The sequence below is a fragment of the Pseudophryne corroboree genome, chromosome 4 (genome assembly GCF_028390025.1).
Source record: "Pseudophryne corroboree isolate aPseCor3 chromosome 4, aPseCor3.hap2, whole genome shotgun sequence".
In the NCBI taxonomy this organism is placed as follows: Eukaryota; Metazoa; Chordata; class Amphibia; order Anura; family Myobatrachidae; genus Pseudophryne; species Pseudophryne corroboree.
In genome coordinates this window covers 429,166,210-429,187,058 of record NC_086447.1, presented here as the reverse complement: position 1 = coordinate 429,187,058, position 20,849 = coordinate 429,166,210, and the positions used below count along the sequence as shown (strand labels likewise).

The window sequence follows — 20,849 nt, the reverse complement described above, 5'->3', positions numbered from 1 at the left end:
GTTAGATTTGGGAGGGGTGTGTTCAAACTGAAATCTAAATTGCAGTGTAAAAATAAAGCAGCCAGTATTTACCCTGCACAGAAACAAAGTAACCCACCCAGATCTCTCTCTCTCTGCAAATGTTATCTCTGCCACACCTGTAGTGCACATGGGGGTCATTCTGAGTTGATCGCTCGCTGCAGTTTTTCGCAGCGCAGCGATCAGGTCACTACTGCACATGCGTATGCACCGCAATGCACAGGCGCGTCGTACAGGTACAAAGCGGATCATTGCTGTGCGATGGTTTTAACGAAGAATCCATTCGCACAGCAGATCGCAAGGAGATGGACAGGAATAGGGCGTTTGTGGGTGGCAACTGACCGTTTTCAGGGAGTGTTTGGAAAAACGCAGGTGTGTCCAAGCGTTTGCAGGTTGGGTGTCTGACATCAATTCCGGGACCAAAAAGACTGAAGTGATCGTAAGGGCTGAGTAAGTCCAGAGTTACTCAGAAACTGCAAAAAAAACTTTTTCGTCCCGCTCGGCTGCACAAGCGTTCGCACACTTGCAAAGCAAAAATACACTGCCCTATAGGCGGCGACTATCTGATCGCTGCGCTGCAAAAAATAGCTAGCGTGCGATCACCTCGGAATGAGGGCCATGGTTATGCCCAACTGCTAAAAAATGGACTGCTGAGATAAACACTGAATTACCCACTTTGTGCGGTCAGTATCTGACACTGGCTTCTATACAATCCTGTAGAAAAACAGTGCTAGTTACATAAATGACAAAATACTTTTTCCTCACTTTAATAGACAATTAGAACTGAGCTCATTAACGTGCTTCAGAGTTTCCGAACGGTAATACTTTACTATTTAATTAAATGGGCAATCCCATAGAACATCCTTGTATATACTATGAAATATTAATGCTTCTGAAGCAAGCACTGCTTAAATTGACTCAAAGCAAAAAGAAAACCAACCAACCAACCAACCCCCCCCCCCCCCCCCCCCCCAGAATAAAAGCACATTTATAGGCTTTCAGTTGCACGTTAAGGGTTTATGCAAGGCAACAGCCATGGATTGACACCCACACGACTCACTTCATTCTCAGTGCCCGATCACCCATCTTAAGGGATGGGATGATAGCGAATTCCCTCTGGTTTTTGCGCTTGTCCATCACATATGCACCTGGTTTAGATGTGTAAAGCGGCTAATCCAGCCTAAATTACTGGACATAACAAGGAAAATATAATTTGGGAACCCAAAAAAGATTTTTTGACAATTTCTGCTGCTTGTTTGTGGGTGTGCTTTTCATTTTACAGTAACCCACACCCTTTTTCTGGGCACAACTCTGCATTAGTCATTAAATGCTTACATTTAATCTGTGTACAGTATGTGTGAACAGTAAGTGCGTGCAGGATCTTACTGCATGATGCTGCTAACATATTCAAATAACTATAACCTATACCAACACTATTTATTGACATGGGATACAATATGCTGCCTGCGATATATTGTACCACAGTATGGGACCTATTTATTAAACACCAAAATGTGGTAAATCCTCAGAAACCTGCATTTTTTATTTCTTGAGCATCAGGGTATTTTACATAAGTAATCACTTTTTAGCAACAGCAGCAGGCCATTTTCAGACCCTGTCTCAGCAAGACCCTTGGTAAATCGCCCTAGTAAAAATGTAAAAATACTTCTTATTACCCTGCCTCAATGAAACTTACTGGGGTAGAAAATAAGAATTTACTCACCGGTAATTCTATTTCTCGTAGTCCGTAGTGGATGCTGGGTACTCCGTAAGGACCATGGGGAATAGACGGGCTCCGCAGGAGACTGGGCACTCTTAAAAGAAAGATTAGGTACTATATCTGGTGTGCACTGGCTCCTCCCTCTATGCCCCTCCTCCACACCTCAGTTAGTATCTGTGCCCGGAAGAGCTGACATTACTAGGAAAGGATTTGGAATCCAGGGTAAGACTCATACCAGCCACACCAATCACACTGTACAACTTGTGATAAACTTACCCAGTTAACAGTATGAACAACAACTGAGCCTCAGTCAACAGATGGCTCATAACAATAACCCTATAGTTAAGCAATAACTATATACATGTATTGCAGAAAGTCCGCACTTGGGACGGGCTCCCAGCATCCACTACGGACTACGAGAAATAGAATTACCGGTGAGTAAATTCTTATTTTCTCTGACGTCCTAGTGGATGCTGGGTACTCCGTAAGGACCATGGGGATTATACCAAAGCTCCCAAACGGGCGGAAGAGTGCGGATGACTCTGCAGCACCGAATGAGCAAACTCAAGGTCCTCCTCAGCCAGGGTAACAAACATGTAGAATTTTGCAAAAGTGTTTGATCCCGACCAAGTAGCAGCTCGGCAAAGTTGTAAAGTCGAGACCCCTCGGGCAGCCGCCCAAGAAGAGCCCACCTTCCTCGTGGAATGGGCTTTTACTGATTTAGGATGCGGCAGTCCAGCCGCAGAATGTGCAAGTTGAATCGTGCTACAGATCCAGCGAGCAAAAGTCTGCTTTGAAGCAGGAGCACCCAGCTTGTTGGGTGCATGCAGGATAAACAGCGAGTCAGTTTTTCTGACTCTAGCCGTCCTGGAAACATAGATTTTCAGGGCCCGGACTACGTCCAGCAACTTGGGATCCTCCAAGTCCAGAGTAGCCGCAGGCACCACAATAGGTTGGTTCAAATGAAACGCTGATACCACCTTTGGGAGAAATTGGGGACGAGTCCTCAATTCTGCCCTGTCCATATGGAAAACCAGATATGGGCTATTACAGGACAAAGCCGCCAATTCTGACACACGCCTAGCTGAGGCTGAGGCCAACAGCATGACTACCTTCCACGTGAGATACTTCAACTCCACGGTCTGAAGTGGCTCAAACCAATGTGATTTTAGGAAATCCAACACAACGTTGAGATCCCACGGTGCCACTGGAGGCACAAAAGGGGGCTGAATATGCAGCACTCCCTTAACAAACGTCTGAACTTCAGGAAGTGAAGCCAGTTCTTTTTGAAAGAAAATAGACAGGGCCGAAATCTGGACTTTAATGGATCCCAATTTTAGGCCCATAGTCACTCCTGACTGTAGGAAGTGCAGAAATCGACCCAGCTGAAATTCCTCTGTTGGGGCCTTCCTGGCCTCACACCAAGCAACATATTTTCGCCATATGCGGTGATAATGTTTTGCTGTCACATCCTTCCTAGCTTTTATCAGCGTAGGAATGACTTCATCTGGAATGCCCTTTTCCATTAGGATCCGGCGTTCAACCGCCATGCCGTCAAACGCAGCCGCGGTAAGTCTTGGAACAGACAGGGCCCCTGCTGTAGCAGGTTCTGTCGGAGCGGCAGAGGCCAAGGGTCCTCTGAGATCATTTCTTGTAGTTCCGGGTACCAAGTTCTTCTTGGCCAATCCGGAACGATGAGTATAGTTCTTACTCCTCTCTTTCTTATTATCCTCAGTACCTTTGGTATGAGAGGAAGAGGAGGGAACACATAAACCGACTGGTATACCCACGGTGTCACTAGAGCGTCCACAGCTATCGCCTGAGGGTCCCTTGACCTGGCGCAATATCTTTTTAGCTTTTTGTTGAGGCGGGACGCCATCATGTCCACCTGTGGCCTTTCCCAACGATTTACAATCAGCTTGAAGACTTCTGGATGAAGTCCCCACTCTCCCGGGTGGAGGTCGTGCCTGCTGAGGAAGTCTGCTTCCCAGTTGTCCACTCCCGGAATGAACACCGCTGACAGTGCTAGCACGTGATTCTCCGCCCATCGAAGAATCCTTGTGGCTTCTGCCATCACCATCCTGCTTCTTGTGCCGCCCTGTCGGTTTACATGGGCGACCGCCGTGATGTTGTCTGACTGAATCAGCACCGGTTGGTTTTGAAGCAGGGGTTCTGCTTGACTTAGGGCATTGTAAATGGCCCTTAGTTCCAGAATTTTATGTGTAGGGAAGTCTCCTGACTCGACCACTGTCCTTGGAAGTTTCTTCCCTGAGTGACTGCCCCCCAACCTCGGAGGCTTGCATCCGTGGTCACCAGGACCCAGTCCTGAATGCCGAATCTGCGGCCCTCGAGAAGATGAGCACTCTGCAGCCACCACAGCAGAGACACCCTGGCCCTCGGGGACAGGGTGATCAACCGATGCATCTGAAGATGCGATCCGGACCACTTGTCTAACAGATCCCACTGAAAGATCCTTGCATGGAACTTGCCGAAGGGAATTGCTTCGTAAGAAGCTACCATCTTTCCCAGGACTCGCGTGCAGTGATGCACCGACACCTGTTTTGGTTTCAGGAGGTCCCTGACCAGAGATGACAATTCCTGGGCCTTCTCCTCCAGGAGAAACACCTTCTTCTGTTCTGTGTCCAGAATCATGCCCAAGAACAGCAGACGCGTCGTAGGAATCAGCTGCGACTTTGGGATATTCAGAATCCAGCCGTGCTGTTGTAGCACTTCCCGAGATAGTGCTACTCCGACTAACAACTGCTCCTTGGACCTTGCCTTTATAAGGAGATCGTCCAAGTACGGGATAATTATAACTCCCTTCTTTCGAAGGAGTATCATCATTTCGGCCATTACCTTGGTAAATACCCTCGGTGCCGTGGACAGACCAAACGGCAACGTCTGGAATTGGTAATGACAGTCCTGTACCATAAACCTGAGGTACTCCTGGTGAGGTGGGTAAATGGGGACATGTAGGTAAGCATCCTTGATGTCCAGTGACACCATAAAATCCCCCTCTTCCAGGCTTGCAATAACCGCCCTGAGCGATTCCATTTTGAACTTGAACTTCCTTATATAAGTGTTCAAGGATTTCAAATTTAGAATGGGTCTCACCGAACCGTCTGGTTTCGGTACCACAAACATTGTGGAACAGTAACCCCGTCCCTGTTGAAGGAGGGGAACTTTGATTATCACCTGCTGAAGGTACAGCTTGTGAATTGCCGCCAGTACTACCTCCCTTTCCTTGGAAGCAGCTGGCAAGGCTGATTTGAGGTAACGGCGAGGGGGAGACGCCTCGAACTCCAGCTTGTATCCCTGAGATACCACTTGTAGAACCCAGAGATTCACCTGTGAGCGAACCCACTGGTCGCTGAAGTTCCGGAGACGCGCCCCCACCGCACTTGGTTCCACCTGTGGAGCCCCAGCGTCATGCGGTGGACTTAGTGGAAGCAGGGGAGGATTTTTGTTCCTGGGAACTGGCTGTCTGGTGCAGCTTTTTCCCTCTACCCCTACCTCTGGGCAGAAAGGACGCGCCTCTGACCCGCTTGCCTTTCTGAGGCCGAAAGGACTGTACTTAATAATACGGTGCTTTCTTAGGCTGTGAGGGAACCTGAGGTAAAAAAGTCGACTTCCCAGCTGTTGCTGTGGATACGAGGTCCGAGAGACCGTCCCCAAACAATTCCTCACCCTTATAAGGCAAAACCTCCATGTGTCTTTTAGAATCAGCATCACCTGTCCACTGCCGAGTCCATAATACTCTCCTGGCAGAAATGGACATTGCATTAATTCTAGATGCCAGCCGGCAAATGTCCCTCTGTGCATCCCTCATATATAAGACTACGTCTTTAATATGCTCTATGGTTAGCAAAATAGTATCCCTGTCAAGGGAATCAATGTTATCTGACAGGGTATCAGACCAAGCAGCTGCAGCACTACACATCCATGCTGAAGCAATTGCAGGTCTCAGTATAGTACCTGAGTGTGTATACACAGACTTCAGGATAGCCTCCTGCTTTCTATCTGCAGGCTCCTTTAAGGCGGCCGTATCCTGAGACGGCAGTGCCACCTTTTTTGATAAGCGTGTGAGCGCCTTGTCCACCCTAGGGGATGTTTCCCAACGTAACCTGTCCGTTGGCGGGAAAGGGTACGCCATTAGTAACCTCTTAGAAATCACTAATTTCTTATCTGGGGAACACCACGCTTCTTCACACAATTCATTTAACTCATCAGATGGGGGAAAAGTCACTAGCTGCTTTTTCTCCCCAAACATAATACCCTTTTTAGTGGTAACCGGGTTAATGTCAGAAATGTGCAACACATTTTTCATTGCCGTAATCATGCATCGGATGGCCCTTGTGGACTGTACATTTGTCTCATCCTCGTCTACACTGGAGTCAGACTCCGTGTCGACATCTGTGTCTGCCATCTGAGGTAGCGGGCGTTTTTGAGCCCCTGATGGCCTCTGAGACGCCTGGGCAGGCGCGGGCTGAGATGCCGGCTGTCCCAAAGCTGTTACGTCATCGAACCTTTTATGCAAGGAGTTGACACTGTCGGTTAATACCTTCCACATATCCATCCACTCTGGTGTCGGCCCCGCAGGGGGCGACATCACACTTATCGGCTCTTGCTCCACCTCCACGTAAGCGTCCTCATCAAACATGTCGACACAGCCGTACCGACACACCACACACACACAGGGAATGCTCTGACTGAGGACAGGACCCCACAAAGTCCTTTGGGGAGACAGAGAGAGAGTATGCCAGCACACACCAGAGCGCTATATAACAGAGGGATTTACACTAACACAAAGTGAATTTTCCCCCAATAGCTGCTTATATCACCTTTTGCGCCTAAATTTATGTGCCCCCCCACTCTTTTTTACCCTTCTTGTAGTGTATACTGCAGGGGAGAGCCTGGGGAGCATCCTTCCAGCGGAGCTGTGAAGAGAAAATGGCGCTGGTGTGCTGAGGGAGATAGCCCCGCCCCCTCCGCGGCGGGCTTCTCACGCTTTTTTAATAAGAATTTACTTACCGATAATTCTATTTCTCATAGTCCGTAGTGGATGCTGGGAACTCCGTAAGGACCATGGGGAATAGCGGCTCCGCAGGAGACTGGGCACAAAAAGTAAAAGCTTTAGACTAGCTGGTGTGCACTGGCTCCTCCCCCTATGACCCTCCTCCAAGCCTCAGTTAAGATACTGTGCCCGGACGAGCGTACATAATAAGGAAGGATCTTGAATCCCGGGTAAGACTCATACCAGCCACACCAATCACACCGTACAACTCGTGATCTGAACCCAGTTAACAGTATGATAACCGTAGGAGCCTCTGAAAAGATGGCTTCCAACAATAAACAACCCGATTTGTTTGTAACAATAACTATATACAAGTATTGCAGACAATCCGCACTTGGGATGGGCGCCCAGCATCCACTACGGACTATGAGAAATAGAATTATCGGTAAGTAAATTCTTATTTTCTCTGACGTCCTAGTGGATGCTGGGAACTCCGTAAGGACCATGGGGATTATACCAAAGCTCCCAAACGGGCGGGAGAGTGCGGATGACTCTGCAGCACCGAATGAGAGAACTCCAGGTCCTCCTCAGCCAGAGTATCAAATTTGTAGAATTTAGCAAACGTGTTTGCCCCTGACCAAGTAGCTGCTCGGCAAAGTTGTAAAGCCGAGACCCCTCGGGCAGCCGCCCAAGATGAGCCCACCTTCCTTGTGGAATGGGCTTTTACAGATTTTGGCTGTGGCAGGCCTGCCACAGAATGTGCAAGTTGAATTGTACTACAAATCCAACGAGCAATCGTCTGCTTAGAAGCAGGAGCACCCAGCTTGTTGGGTGCATACAGTATAAACAGCGAGTCAGATTTTCTGACTCCAGCCGTCCTGGAAACATATATTTTCAGGCCCTGACTACGTCTAGCAACTTGGAGTCCTCCAAGTCCCTAGTAGCCACAGGTACCACAATAGGTTGATTCATGTGAAACGCTGAAACCACCTTAGGGAGAAATTGAGGACGAGTCCTCAATTCCGCCCTATCCGAATGAAATATCAGGTAAGGGCTTTTATAGGATAAATCCGCCAATTCTGATACGCGCCTGGCTGAAGCCAGGGCCAACAGCATTACCACTTTCCATGTGAGATATTTCAAATCCACTGTGGCAAGTGGTTCAAACCAATGTGATTTTAGGAACCCTAAAACTACATTGAGATCCCAAGGTGCCACTGGAGGCACAAAAGGAGGCTGTATATGCAGTACCCCTTTGACAAACGTCTGAACTTCAGGCACTGAAGCCAGTTCTTTCTGGAAGAAGATCGACAGGGCAGAAATTTGAACCTTAATGGACCCTAATTTTAGGCCCATAGACAATCCTGCTTGCAGGAAATGTAGGAAACGACCCAGTTGAAATTCCTCCGTAGGGGCCTTCTTGGCCTCACACCACGCAACATATTTTCGCCAAATGCGATGATAATGTTTTGCAGTTACATCCTTCCTGGCCTTGATCAGGGTAGGGATGACTTCATCTGGAATGCCTTTTTCCTTCAGGATCCGGCGTTCAACCGCCATGCCGTCAAACGCAGCCGCGGTAAGTCTTGGAACAGACAAGGTCCCTGCTGGAGCAGGTCCTTCCTTAGAGGTAGAGGCCACGGGTCCTCCGTGAGCATCTCTTGCAGCTCCGGGTACCAAGTTCTTCTTGGCCAATCCGGAGCCACGAGTATCGTTCTTACTCCTCTCCTTCTTATGATTCTCAGTACTTTTGGTATGAGAGGAAGAGGAGGGAACACATATACCGACTGGAACACCCACGGAGTTACCAGAGCGTCCACAGCTATTGCCTGAGGGTCTCTTGACCTGGCGCAATATCTGTCCAGTTTCTTGTTGAGACGGGACGCCATCATGTCCACCTTTGGTTTTTCCCAACGGTTTACAATCACTTGGAAGACTTCTGGATGAAGTCCCCACTCCCCCGGGTGGAGGTTGTGTCTGCTGAGGAAGTCTGCTTCCCAGTTGTCCACTCCCAGAATGAACACTGCCGACAGTGCTATCACATGATTTTCCGCCCAGCGGAGAATCCTTGCAGCTTCTGCCATTGCCCTCCTGCTTCTTGTGCCGCCCTGTCTGTTTACGTGGGCGACAGCCGTGATGTTGTCCGACTGGATCAATACCGGTTGACCCTGAAGCAGAGGCCTTGCTTGACTTAGGGCATTGTAAATGGCCCTTAGCTCTAGGATATTTATGTGAAGAGACGTTTTCATGCTTGACCACAAGCCCTGGAAATTTCTTCCCTGTGTGTCTTGCATGGAATCTTCCGAATGGAATCGCTTCGTAAGAAGCCACCATTTTTCCCAGGACTCTCGTGCACTGATGCACTGACACTTGTCCTGGTTTTAGGAGGTTCCTGACTAGCTCGGATAACTCCCTGGCCTTCTCCTCCGGGAGAAGCACCTTTTTCTGGACTGTGTCCAGAATCATCCCTAGGAACAGTAGACGTGTTGTTGGAATCAGCTGTGATTTTGGGATATTTAGAATCCACCCGTGCTGACGTAGCACTACCTGAGATAGTGCTACTCCGACCTCTAACTGTTCCCTGGACCTTGCCCTTATCAGGAGATCGTCCAAGTAAGGGATAATTAATACGCCTTTTCTTCGAAGAAGAATCATCATTTCGGCCATTACCTTGGTAAAGACCCGTGGTGCCGTGGACAATCCAAACGGTAGCGTCTGAAACTGATAATGACAGTTTTGTATCACAAACCTGAGGTACCCTTGGTGAGAAGGGTAGATTGGGACATGGAGATAAGCATCCTTGATGTCTAGAGATACCATATAGTCCCCTTCTTCCAGGTTCGCTATCACTGCTCTGAGTGACTCCATCTTGAATTTGAACCTTTTTATGTAAGTGTTCAAAGATTTTAGATTTAAAATTGGTCTCACCGAGCCGTCCGGCTTCGGTACCACAAACAGCGTGGAATAATACCCCTTTCCCTGTTGTAGGAGGGGTACCTTGATTATCACCTGCTGGGAATACAGCTTGTGAATAGCTTCCAATACTGCCTCCCTGTCGGAGGGAGACGTTGGTAGAGCAGACTTCAGGAACCGGCGAGGGGGAGACGTCTCGAATTCCAATTTGTACCCCTGTGATACTACCTGCAGGATCCAGGGGTCCACTTGCGAGTGAGCCCACTGCGCGCTGAAATTCTTGAGACGGCCCCCCACCGTGCCCGAGTCTGCTTGCAGAGCCCCAGCGTCATGCTGAGGACTTGGCAGAAGCGGGGGAGGGCTTCTGCTCCTGGGAAGAGGCTGCATGGTGCAGTCTTTTTCCCCTTCCTCTGCCCCGGGGCAGGAACGAGCGGCCTTTTTCCCTCCTGCCCTTATAGGGACGAAAGGACTGGGTTTGAAAAGACGGTGTCTTTTTCTGCTGAGAGGTGACCTGGGGTAAAAAGGTGGATTTTCCAGCCGTTGCTGTGGCCACCAGGTCCGATAGACCGACCCCAAATAACTCCTCCCCTTTATACGGCAATACTTCCATATGTCGTTTGGAATCCGCATCACCTGACCACTGTCGCGTCCATAACGTTCTTCTGGCAGAAATGGACATCGCACTTACTCTAGATGCCAGGGTGCAAATATCCCTCTGTGCATCTCGCATATATAGTAATGCATCCTTTAAATGCTCTATAGTTAATAATATACTGTCCCTATCCAGGGTATCAATATTTTCAGTCAGGGAATCCGACCAAGCCACTCCAGCGCTGCACATCCAGGCTGAGGCGATCGCTGGTCGCAGTATAACACCGGTATGTGTGTATATACCTTTTAAGATATTTTCCAGCCTTCTATCAGCTGGTTCCTTGAGAGCGGCCGTATCAGGAGACGGTAACGCCACTTGTTTTGATAAGCGTGTGAGCGCCTTATCTACCCTAGGGGGTGTTTCCCAACGTGCCCTAACCTCTGGCGGGAAAGGGTATAGTGCCAATAATTTATGAGAAATCAGCAGTTTTTTATCGGGGGAAACCCACGCTTTATCACACACCTCATTTAATTCATCTGACTCAGGAAAAACCACTGGTAGTTTTTTCACACCCCACATAATACCCTTTTTTGTGGTACTTGTAGTGTCAGAAATGTTCAATGCCTCCTTCATTGCCGTGATCATGTAACGTGTGGCCCTACTGGACATTACGTTTGTCTCGTCACCGTCGACACTGGATTCAGTATCCGTGTCAGGGTCTGTGTCGACCATCTGAGGTAACGGGCGTTTTAGCGCCCCTGACGGTGTCTGAGACGCCTGAACAGGCACTAATTGATTTGTCGGCTGTCTCATGTCGTCAACAGTTTTTTGCAAAGTGCTGACATTGTCACGTAATTCTTTAATTACTACCATCCAGTCAGGTGTCGACTCCCTAGGGGGTGACATCACTAACACAGGCAATTGCTCTGCTTCTACATCATTTTCCTCCTCATACATGTCGACACAATCGTACCGACACCCAGCACACACACAGGGAATGCTCTGATAGAGGACAGGACCCCACTAGCCCTTTGGGGAGACAGAGGGAGAGTTTGCCAGCACACACCAGAGCGCTATATATATACAGGGATAACCTTATATAAGTGTTACTCCCTGTTATAGCTGCTGTATTTATATATTAGCTGCCAATAGTGCCCCCCTCTCTGTTTTACCCTGTTTCTGTAGTGCAGGACTGCAGGGGAGAGTCAGGGAGCCGTCCTTCCAGCGGAGCTGTGAAAGAAAATGGCGCTTGTGTGCTGAGGAGAAAGGCTCCGCCCCCTTCACGGCGGCCTTTTCTCCCGCTTTTTTCAGGAAACTGGCAGGGGATAAATGCATCCATATAGCCCAGGAGCTATATGTGATGCATTTTTTTTAGCCATATAAGGTTTTTATATCGTTTTTATTGCGTCTCAGGGCACTCCCCCCCAGCGCCCTGCACCCTCAGTGACCGGAGTGTGAAGTGTGCTGAGAGCAATGGCGCACAGCTGCAGTGCTGTGCGCTACCTTATTTGAAGACAGGAACGTCTTCTGCCGCCGCTTTCTCCGGACCTCTTCGCTCTTCTGGCTCTGTAAGGGGGCCGGCGGCGCGGCTCCGGGACCCATCCAGGCTGAACCTGTGATCGTCCCTCTGGAGCTAATGTCCAGTAGCCAAGAAGCCCAATCCACTCTGCAGTCAGGTGAGTTCGCTTCTTCTCCCCTTAGTCCCACGATGCAGTGAGCCTGTTGCCAGCAGGTCTCACTGAAAATAAAAAACCTATTTAAACTTTTACTCTAAGCAGCTCAGGAGAGCCACCTAGCTTGCACCCTTCTCGTTCGGGCACAAAAATCTAACTGAGGCTTGGAGGAGGGTCATAGGGGGAGGAGCCAGTGCACACCAGCTAGTCTAAAGCTTTTACTTTTTGTGCCCAGTCTCCTGCGGAGCCGCTATTCCCCATGGTCCTTACGGAGTTCCCAGCATCCACTAGGACGTCAGAGAAAATAATATTAATGGCGGGGGATTAGGCACATATACAGTTTATAACTGTATTATGTGCACATTTGCCAAAAGGTATACATATTGCAGCCAAGGCTCCCCCCCCCCCCCCCCCCAGCGCCCTGCACCCACCAGTGACCGGAGCGTGTGGTGTGCTGTGGGAGCAATGGCGCACAGCTGTAGTGCTGTGCGCTACCTTATTGAAGACCGGAGTGTTCAGCCGCCGATTTTCTCCTGGTTCTTCCGTCTTCTAGCTCTGCAAGGGGGACGGCGGCGCGGCTCCAGGAACGGATGATCGAGGTCGGGCCCTGTGTTCGATCCCTCTGGAGCTAATGGTGTCCAGTAGCCTTAGAAGCACAAGCTAGCTGCAAGCAGGTAGGTTTGCTTCTCTCCCCTCAGTCCCTCGTAGCAGTGAGTCTGTTGCCAGCAGATCTCACTGAAAATAAAAAACCTAACAAATACTTTCTTTTCTAGTAAGCTCAGGAGAGCCCACTAGGTGCATCCAGCTCTGGCCGGGCACAGATTCTAACTGAGGTCTGGAGGAGGGGCATAGAGGGAGGAGCCAGTGCACACCAGATATAGTACCTAATCTTTCTTTTAAGAGTGCCCAGTCTCCTGCGGAGCCCGTCTATTCCCCATGGTCCTTACGGAGTACCCAGCATCCACTAGGACGTCAGAGAAAATAAGAATTTACTTACCGATAATTCTATTTCTCGTAGTCCGTAGTGGATGCTGGGGACTCCGTCAGGACCATGGGGAATAGCGGGCTCCGCAGGAGACAGGGCACATCTAAAAAAGCTTTTAGGTCACATGGTGCGTACTGGCTCCTCCCCCTATGACCCTCCTCCAAGCCTCAGTTAGGTACTGTGCCCGGACGAGCGTACACAATAAGGAAGGATCTTGAATCCCGGGTAAGACTCATACCAGCCACACCAATCACACCGTACAACTTGTGATCTGAACCCAGTTAACAGTATGATAACAAAACGAAGTAGCCTCTGAAAAGATGGCTCACAACAAGAATAACCCGATTTTTGTAACAATAACTATGTACAAGCATTGCAGACAATCCGCACTTGGGATGGGCGCCCAGCATCCACTACGGACTACGAGAAATAGAATTATCGGTAAGTAAATTCTTATTTTCTCTAACGTCCTAGTGGATGCTGGGGACTCCGTCAGGACCATGGGGATTATACCAAAGCTCCCAAACGGGCGGGAGAGTGCGGATGACTCTGCAGCACCGAATGAGAGAACTCCAGGTCCTCTTTAGCCAGAGTATCAAATTTGTAGAAATTTACAAACGTGTTCCTCCCTGACCACGTAGCTGCTCGGCCAAGTTGTAAAGCCGAGACCCCTCGGGCAGCCGCCCAAGATGAGCCCACATTCCTTGTGGAGTGGGCATTTACAGATTTTGACTGTGGCAGGCCTGCCACAGAATGTGCAAGCTGAATTGTACTACAAATCCAACGAGCAATCGTCCGCTTAAAAGCAGGAGCACCCATCTTGTTGGGTGCATACAACATAAACAGCAAGTCAGACTTTGTGACTCCAGCCGTCCTAAACTATATATATATATATATATATATTTTTAGGGTCCTGACAACGTCTAGTAACTTGGAGTCCTCCAAGTCCCTAGTCGCCGCAGGCACCATAATAGGTTGATTCAGGTGAAACGCTGACACCCCCTTAGGAAGAAACTGGAGACGAGTCCCAGTTCTGCCCTGTCCGAATGGAAAATTAAATATGGGCTTTTGTAAGACAAAGCCACCCATTCTGACAATCGCCTGGCCGAGGCCAGGACCAACAGCATGGTCACTGTCCATGTGAGATATTGGTCAACAGCATGTTCACTGTCCATGTGAGATATTTCAAATCCACAGATTTGAGTGGTTCAAACCAATATGATTTTAAGGAATCTCAACACTATGTTGAGATCCCACGGTGCCACTAGAGGCACAAAAAAGGGGTGTATATGCAATACTCCCTTGACAATCTGGACCTCAGGAACTGAAGTCAATTCTTTCCGGAAGAAATTCTACAGGGCCGAAATTTAAAACTTTAAAGAAACCCAATTTTAGGCTCAAACACTCCTGTTTTCAGGAAGTGTAGAAATCGACCTAGTTGAATTTTCTTCGTGGGGCCTTCCTGGCCTCACCCACGCAACATATTTTCACCACATGTGGTGATGACGTTGTGCGGTCACCTCCTTCCTGGCTTTTACCAGGGTAGGTATGACCTCTTATGGAATGCCTTTTTCCTTCAGGATCCGGCATTCAAACGCCATGCCGTCAAACGCAGCCGCGGTAAGTCTTGGAATAGACATGGTACCTGCTGAAGCAAGTCCCTTCTTAGCTCTCCAGACCCTTAGTCCTCTGTGAGCATCTCTTGACGTTCCGGGTACCAAGTCCCTCTTGGCCAATCCGGAGTCACGAGTATAGTTTATACTCCTCTATGTCTTATAATTCTCAATACCTTGGTTATGAGAAGCAGAGGAGGGAACACATACACCGACTGTTACACCCACGGTGTTACCAGGACATCCACAGCTATCGCCTGAAGGTCTCATGACCTGGCGCAATACCTGTCCCGTTTTTTGTTCGGGCGGGACGCCATCATTTCCACCTTTGGTCTTTGCCAATGGTTCACAATCATGCGGAAAAACTTCCCTATGAAGTTCCCACTCTCCCGGGTGGAGGTCATGCCTGCTGAGGAAGTTTGCTTCCCAGTCGTCCACTCCCGGAGAGAACACTGCTGACAGTGCTATCACATGATTTTCCGCCTAGCGAAAAATCCTTGCAGTTTTTTCACTGCCTCCAGCTTCTTGTGCCGCCCTTTCTGTTTACGTGGGCGACTGCCGTGATGTTATCCCACTGGATCAATACCGGCTGACCTTGAAGCAGAGGTCTTGCTAAGTTTAGAGCATTATAATTTTGCTCCTAGCTCCATCTATGTGGAGAGAATTCTCCAGACTTGATCACACTGTCCTGGAAATTTTTTCCCTGTGTGACTGCTCCCCAGCCTCTCAGGCTGGCCTCCGTGGTCACCAGCATCCCATCCTGAATGCTGAATCTGTGGCCCTCTAGAAGATGAGCACTCTGTAATCACCACAGGAGAGACACCCTTGTCCTTGGATATAGGGTTATCCGCTGATGCATCTGAAGATGCGATCCGGACCATTTTTCCAGCAGATCCCACTGAAGAGTTCTTGCGTGAAATCTGCCGAATGGAATTGCTTCGTAATAAGCCACCATTTTTACCAGGACTCTTGTGCAATGATGCACTGACACTTTTCCTGGTTTTAGGATTATCCCGATTAGCTCAGATAACTCCCTGGCTTTCTCCTCTGGGAGAAACACCTTTTTCTGGACTGTGTCCAGAATCATCCCTAGAAACAGTAGACGTGTCGTCGGAAAAGCTGCGATTTTGGAATATTTAGAATCCACTCGTGCTGTCGTAGAACTATTAAAGATAGTGCTACTCCGACCTCCAACTGTTCTCTGGACCTTGCCCTTATCAGGAAAGCGTCCAAGTTTCTTTTAAGAAGAATCATCATTTCGGCCATTACCTTGGTAAAGACCCGGGGCGCCGTGGACAATCCAAACGGCAGCGTCTGAACTGATAGTGACAGTTCTGTACCACGAACCTGAGGTACCCTTGGTGAAAAGGGCAAATTTGGACATGTAGGTAAGTGTCCCTGATATCCAGTGACACCATATCGTCCCCTTATTCCTGGTTCGCTATCACTGCTCTGAGTGACTCCATTTTGATTTGAACGCTTGTATGTAAGTGTTCAAATATTTCAGATCTCACCGAGCCGTTTGGCTTCGGTACCACAATATAGTGTGGAATAATACCCCCTCCCTTGTTGTAGAAGGGGTACTTTGATTATCACCTGCTGGGAATACAGCCTGTGAATTGTTTCCAATACTGCCTCCCTGTCGGAGGTAGACGTTGGTAAAACAGACTTCCGGAACTTGTGAGGGGGAGACGTCTCGAATTTCCAATGTACACCTGGGATACTACATGTAGGATCCAGGAGTCCCCTTGCGAGTGAGCCCACTGCATGCTGAAACTCTTGAGACGACCCCCCACCGCACCTGAGTCCGCTTGTACTGCCCCAGCGTCATGCTGCGGACTTGGCAGAAGCTGTGAAGGGCTTCTGTTTCTGGGAATGGGCTGCTTGCTGCAGTCTTCTTCCCTTTCCTCTACCCCTGGGCAAATATGACTGGTCTTTGCCCGCCTGCCCGTATGGGGACGAAAGGACTGAGACTAAAAAGACTGTGTCCTTTTCTGCTGAGATGTGACTCGGGGTAACAAAAGGTGGATTTTTCAGCTGTTGCCATGGCCACCAGGTCCGATGGACCGCCCCTTTATACGGCAATACTTCCATGTGCCGTCTGGAATCTGCCTCACCTGACCCCTGTCGTGTCTTCGTCTGGCAGATATGGACATCACATTTACTCTTGATGCCAGAATGCAAATATCCCTCTGTGCATCACGCATATATAGAAATGCATCCTTAAAATGCTCTATAGACAATAAAATCTTGTCTCTGTCAAGGGTATCAAAATTTCCAGTCAGGAAATACGACCAAGCCCCCTCAGCGCTGCACATCCAGTCTGAGGCGATTGCTGGTCGTAGTATAACACCAGTACGTGTGTATATACTTCTTAGGCTATTTTTCAGCTTCCTATCAGCTGGCTCCTTGAGGGCGGCCGTATCTGGAGACGGTAACGCCACTTGTTTTTATAAGCGTGTGAGCGCCTTATCCACCCTAAGGTGTGTTTCCCAACTCGCCCTTACTTCTGGCGGGAAAGGGTATACCGCCCATAACTTTCTATCGGAGGAACCCCACGTATCATCACACACTTCATTTAATTTATCTGATTCAGGCAAAACTACAAGTAGTTTATTCACACCCTACAAAATACCCTTATTTGTGGTACTTGTAGTATCAGAAATATGCAACACCTCCTTCATGCCCTTAACATGTAACGTGTGGCCCTAAAGGAAAATACGTTTTTGTTTCTTCACCGTCGACACTGGAGTCAGTGTCCGTGTCTGTGTCTGTCGACCGACTGAGGTAAACGGGCGTTTTTACAAGCCCCTGACGGTGTCTGAGACGCCTGGACAGGTACTAATTTGTTTGCCGGCCGTCTCATGTCGTCAACCGGCTTGCAACGTGTTGACATGATCACGTACTTCCATAAGTAAGCCATCCATTCCGGTGTCGACTCCCTAGAGAGTGACATCACCATTACAGGCAATTTGCTCCGCCTCCTCACCAACATTTTCCTCATACATGTCGACACACACGTACCGACATACAGCACACACACAGGGAATGCTCTGATAGAGGACAGGACCCACTAGCCCTTTGGGGAGACAGAGGGAGAGTTTGCCAGCACACACCAAAATGCTATAATTATACAGGGACAACCTTTATATAAGTGTTCCTCCCTTATAGCATTTAATATATATTTATATCGCCAAATCAGTGCCCCCCCTCTCTGTTTTAACCCTGTTTCTGTAGTGCAGTGCAGGGGAGAGCATGGGAGCCTTCCCCTCAGCCTTTCTGTAAGGGAAAATGGCGCTGTGTGCTGAGGAGAATAAGCTCCGCCCCCTTTTCGGCGGGCTTTTCCTCCCGGTTTTTAAGAACTGGCCTGGGTTAAAATACATACATATAGCCTTAATGGCTATATGTGATGTATTTATTTTGCCAAAAAGGTACTTATATTGCTGCCCAGGGCGCCCCCAGCAGCGCCCTGCACCCTCCGTGACCAGGTCAGTGAGCCGTGTGACAACAATGGCGCACAGCTGCAGTGCTGTGCGCTACCTTCATGAAGACTGTGAAGTCTTCTGCCGCCTGTTTCCGGACCTCCGTTCTGCCGTCTGTCTTCAGCATCTGTAAGGGGGATCGGCGGCACGGCTCCGGGACGAACCCCAGGCTGACCTGTGTTCCGACTCCCTCTGGAGCTCAGTGTCCAGTAGCCTAAGATCCCAATCCATCCTGCACGCAGGTGAGTTGGAGATCTCTCCCCTAAGTCCCTCGTTGCAGTGATCCTGTTGCCAGCAGGAATCACTGAATGAAAACCTAAAAAAAACTTTTCTAAACAGCTCTTTAAGAGAGCCATCCAGATTGCACCCTTCTCGGACGGGCACAAAAACCTAACTGAGGCTTGGAGGAGGGTCATAGGGGGAGGAGCCAGTACGCACCATGTGACCTAAAAGCTTTTTTAGATGTGCCCTGTCTCCTGCGGAGCCCGCTATTCCCCATGGTCCTGACGGAGTCCCCAGCATCCACTAGGACGTTAGAGAAATGCGGATACTGTTGCCGGTGATATATTCTGCTTGAGCAACATGTGGCTTTTCAGCTGCTATGGAGCGACACATCCCAGCATCCTCTGCCAGTTTCGCTAATAGAGCATGCTAAAATTGTGGCAGACCTTGCCTATGATGTTTAGTTCCTCAGCAACTGGAGTGCCACACGTTGCCTACCCCTGTGCTAGTGTAATGTATGTCGCTGGACGGGATCACGTCGCCATTGTAACCGCCGGGATCCCGACTAGTGGTATGTTAACCGCTTCCCCGCTGGACAACATGTGGTCTATATGACAAACACATGTCACAATATACTTACTTAAGTCCTGACTAAGGGACAGCCTGAATCATTAAATAAACACACAACACTACATATGTTATGCAATATGTACTGCTATACAACACCCATTCAATAATACATTACAAACTGTACTTGTGTCACTTTTGCTTCACTGTAAATTGCACTAATTTTCTCATCCAGATACAGAAGTGCGACAGGCGCTATTTATACTGTAGATTAGCAAGAAACCACCCATGTGAAGAAGTAGTGCTAAAATTCATTTTGATTACAACACTAAATGAAATCTTAAGAAACATGTGCACTTACATGAAATGTACTACAAAAATGGCAATAAAACAGAAATGAAGTAAGCATGCCCTCACATACTAATCCACTACTTCCCGGGTCTTGCACCATCACTACTTATTCAATTACCATACCACATTATTGCTCAATTCCTAACAAGTCCTCTCAGATCTACAGTATGTATAGGAAATTGCTAAAAAGACACTTCCCATGCATAAGAGAGCTGAATGGAAATCTGTAACTCAAATATATGTCCACGTACAAAAAATTACTGTCCTGAATAATATGTACACACACAACTCACTTTTTGCAAAAGAAATTCTAAATGCTAGAATGTTGGCTCTTTCTATGTAGGTTTGCCACTTGCAACGCCACACACCAGGGCTGTTCTATCGTAGCATCAGATAATACAGAGGTTCCAGTGTACCTCCTCCAACTGTTCTCTGCTTAAAGTCATTGCACATCACAATACACACAGAGAATAACAGACCAGAATAAGGCGCAAGAGTACTGTGCAATACTTACCGTGGTGGAGCAGGAGGAGGATGCCGTGTACACCCTGGTGACCATCCTCTCTCTCAGGATCAGGCAGCTTATCCTTCCAGCATGTGTGACAGCAGCAGCGAGTCTCTAGAGTCCTGGATCCAGCCTACGGGAACAGCCCAGATTACAGCAGACACACAATCTAGTACTAACAGGATCAGCACGCAGGGGTGTGCGCGCGGCACTCCCACTCACTAACCTCAGCGCTACTAACCTCCTTCAGTGCACACACCTACCGAGGTGTAATCCTCAATTCCCTCCTCCCCGCACCGCCCACACTGGCGAGGACGTGCCCCAGTCATCCAACCCTGAGCACGCGTGATTAACCATGTAACAGCCGGGGATCGCTGTAATGCTGCACATACAGTACATCATATCACTGGGACCGCATTAGGAGGCTGCAAAGCACTGCTTCCACCTTGTGTGTATACGCGGTATTACACCGGGATATTCCATTAGTCTGCGTGTTTACTTTTACACATTTATATTCCCCCATATTTTTCTGTATCATGGATATTATATTAGTTAGTATACTCATGACCAAGCTGCTGTATTGCAAATTATTCGTTTTTTTAGGTCAGACTGAGTAGGAAACACAGTTATCAATCCAAATATAGATAGTGTGAATATTTGCTGTATACAGGAGTGGTTCTTGGTGCGGGCAAGCAGTGCCTGCGCCCGGGGCGCTATGGCCTGGGGGCGCGGCCGCAGGCATTGCTGCCTACCCACACCTCGGCTGGAGAAACGGAGGAGTGGCTGGCCGGACGCTGGGCATGTTTGTGACGTCAAACCAGGAACTAAACGGACTGAGGAGATCGCAATCTAGGAGTAGGTCTGGAGCTACCCAGAAACTGCAAGGAAATACTTAATAGCAGAATTGCTAATCTTTCGTTAGCAATTCTGCTATGCTAAGATACACTCCCAGAGGGCGGCGGCTTTGCGTTTGCATTTCTGCTAAAAGTAGCTAGCGAGCGAAAAACTCGGAATGAGGGCCCATGGCCCTCATTCCGAGTTGTTCGCTCGCTAGCTGTTTTTAGCAGCATTGCACACGCTAAGCCGCCGCCCTCTGGGCGTGTATCTTAGCTTAGCAGAATAGCGAACGAAAGATTAGCAGAACTGCTACTAAATAATTCTTTGCAGTTTCTGAGTAGCTCCAGACCTACTCCT

At 48.7% G+C, this 20,849-nt stretch overlaps 1 protein-coding gene across 1 annotated transcript in view; it reads right to left on the bottom strand.

Moving 5' to 3' along the window:
• SH3BGRL2 (SH3 domain binding glutamate rich protein like 2) overlaps positions 1–19,991 on the bottom strand; it is an 86,148-nt gene extending 66,157 nt beyond the window's left edge. The window contains exons 1-2 of the mRNA XM_063916868.1: positions 19,897–19,991; positions 19,665–19,788 (exon numbers count right to left, since the gene is read on the bottom strand). Of these exons, the coding sequence (XP_063772938.1) occupies positions 19,665–19,709 (45 nt within the window). The 5' untranslated portion in view covers positions 19,710–19,788; positions 19,897–19,991. The remainder of the gene's footprint in view (positions 1–19,664; positions 19,789–19,896) is intronic.
• Positions 19,992–20,849: the final 858 nt, after the last annotated feature.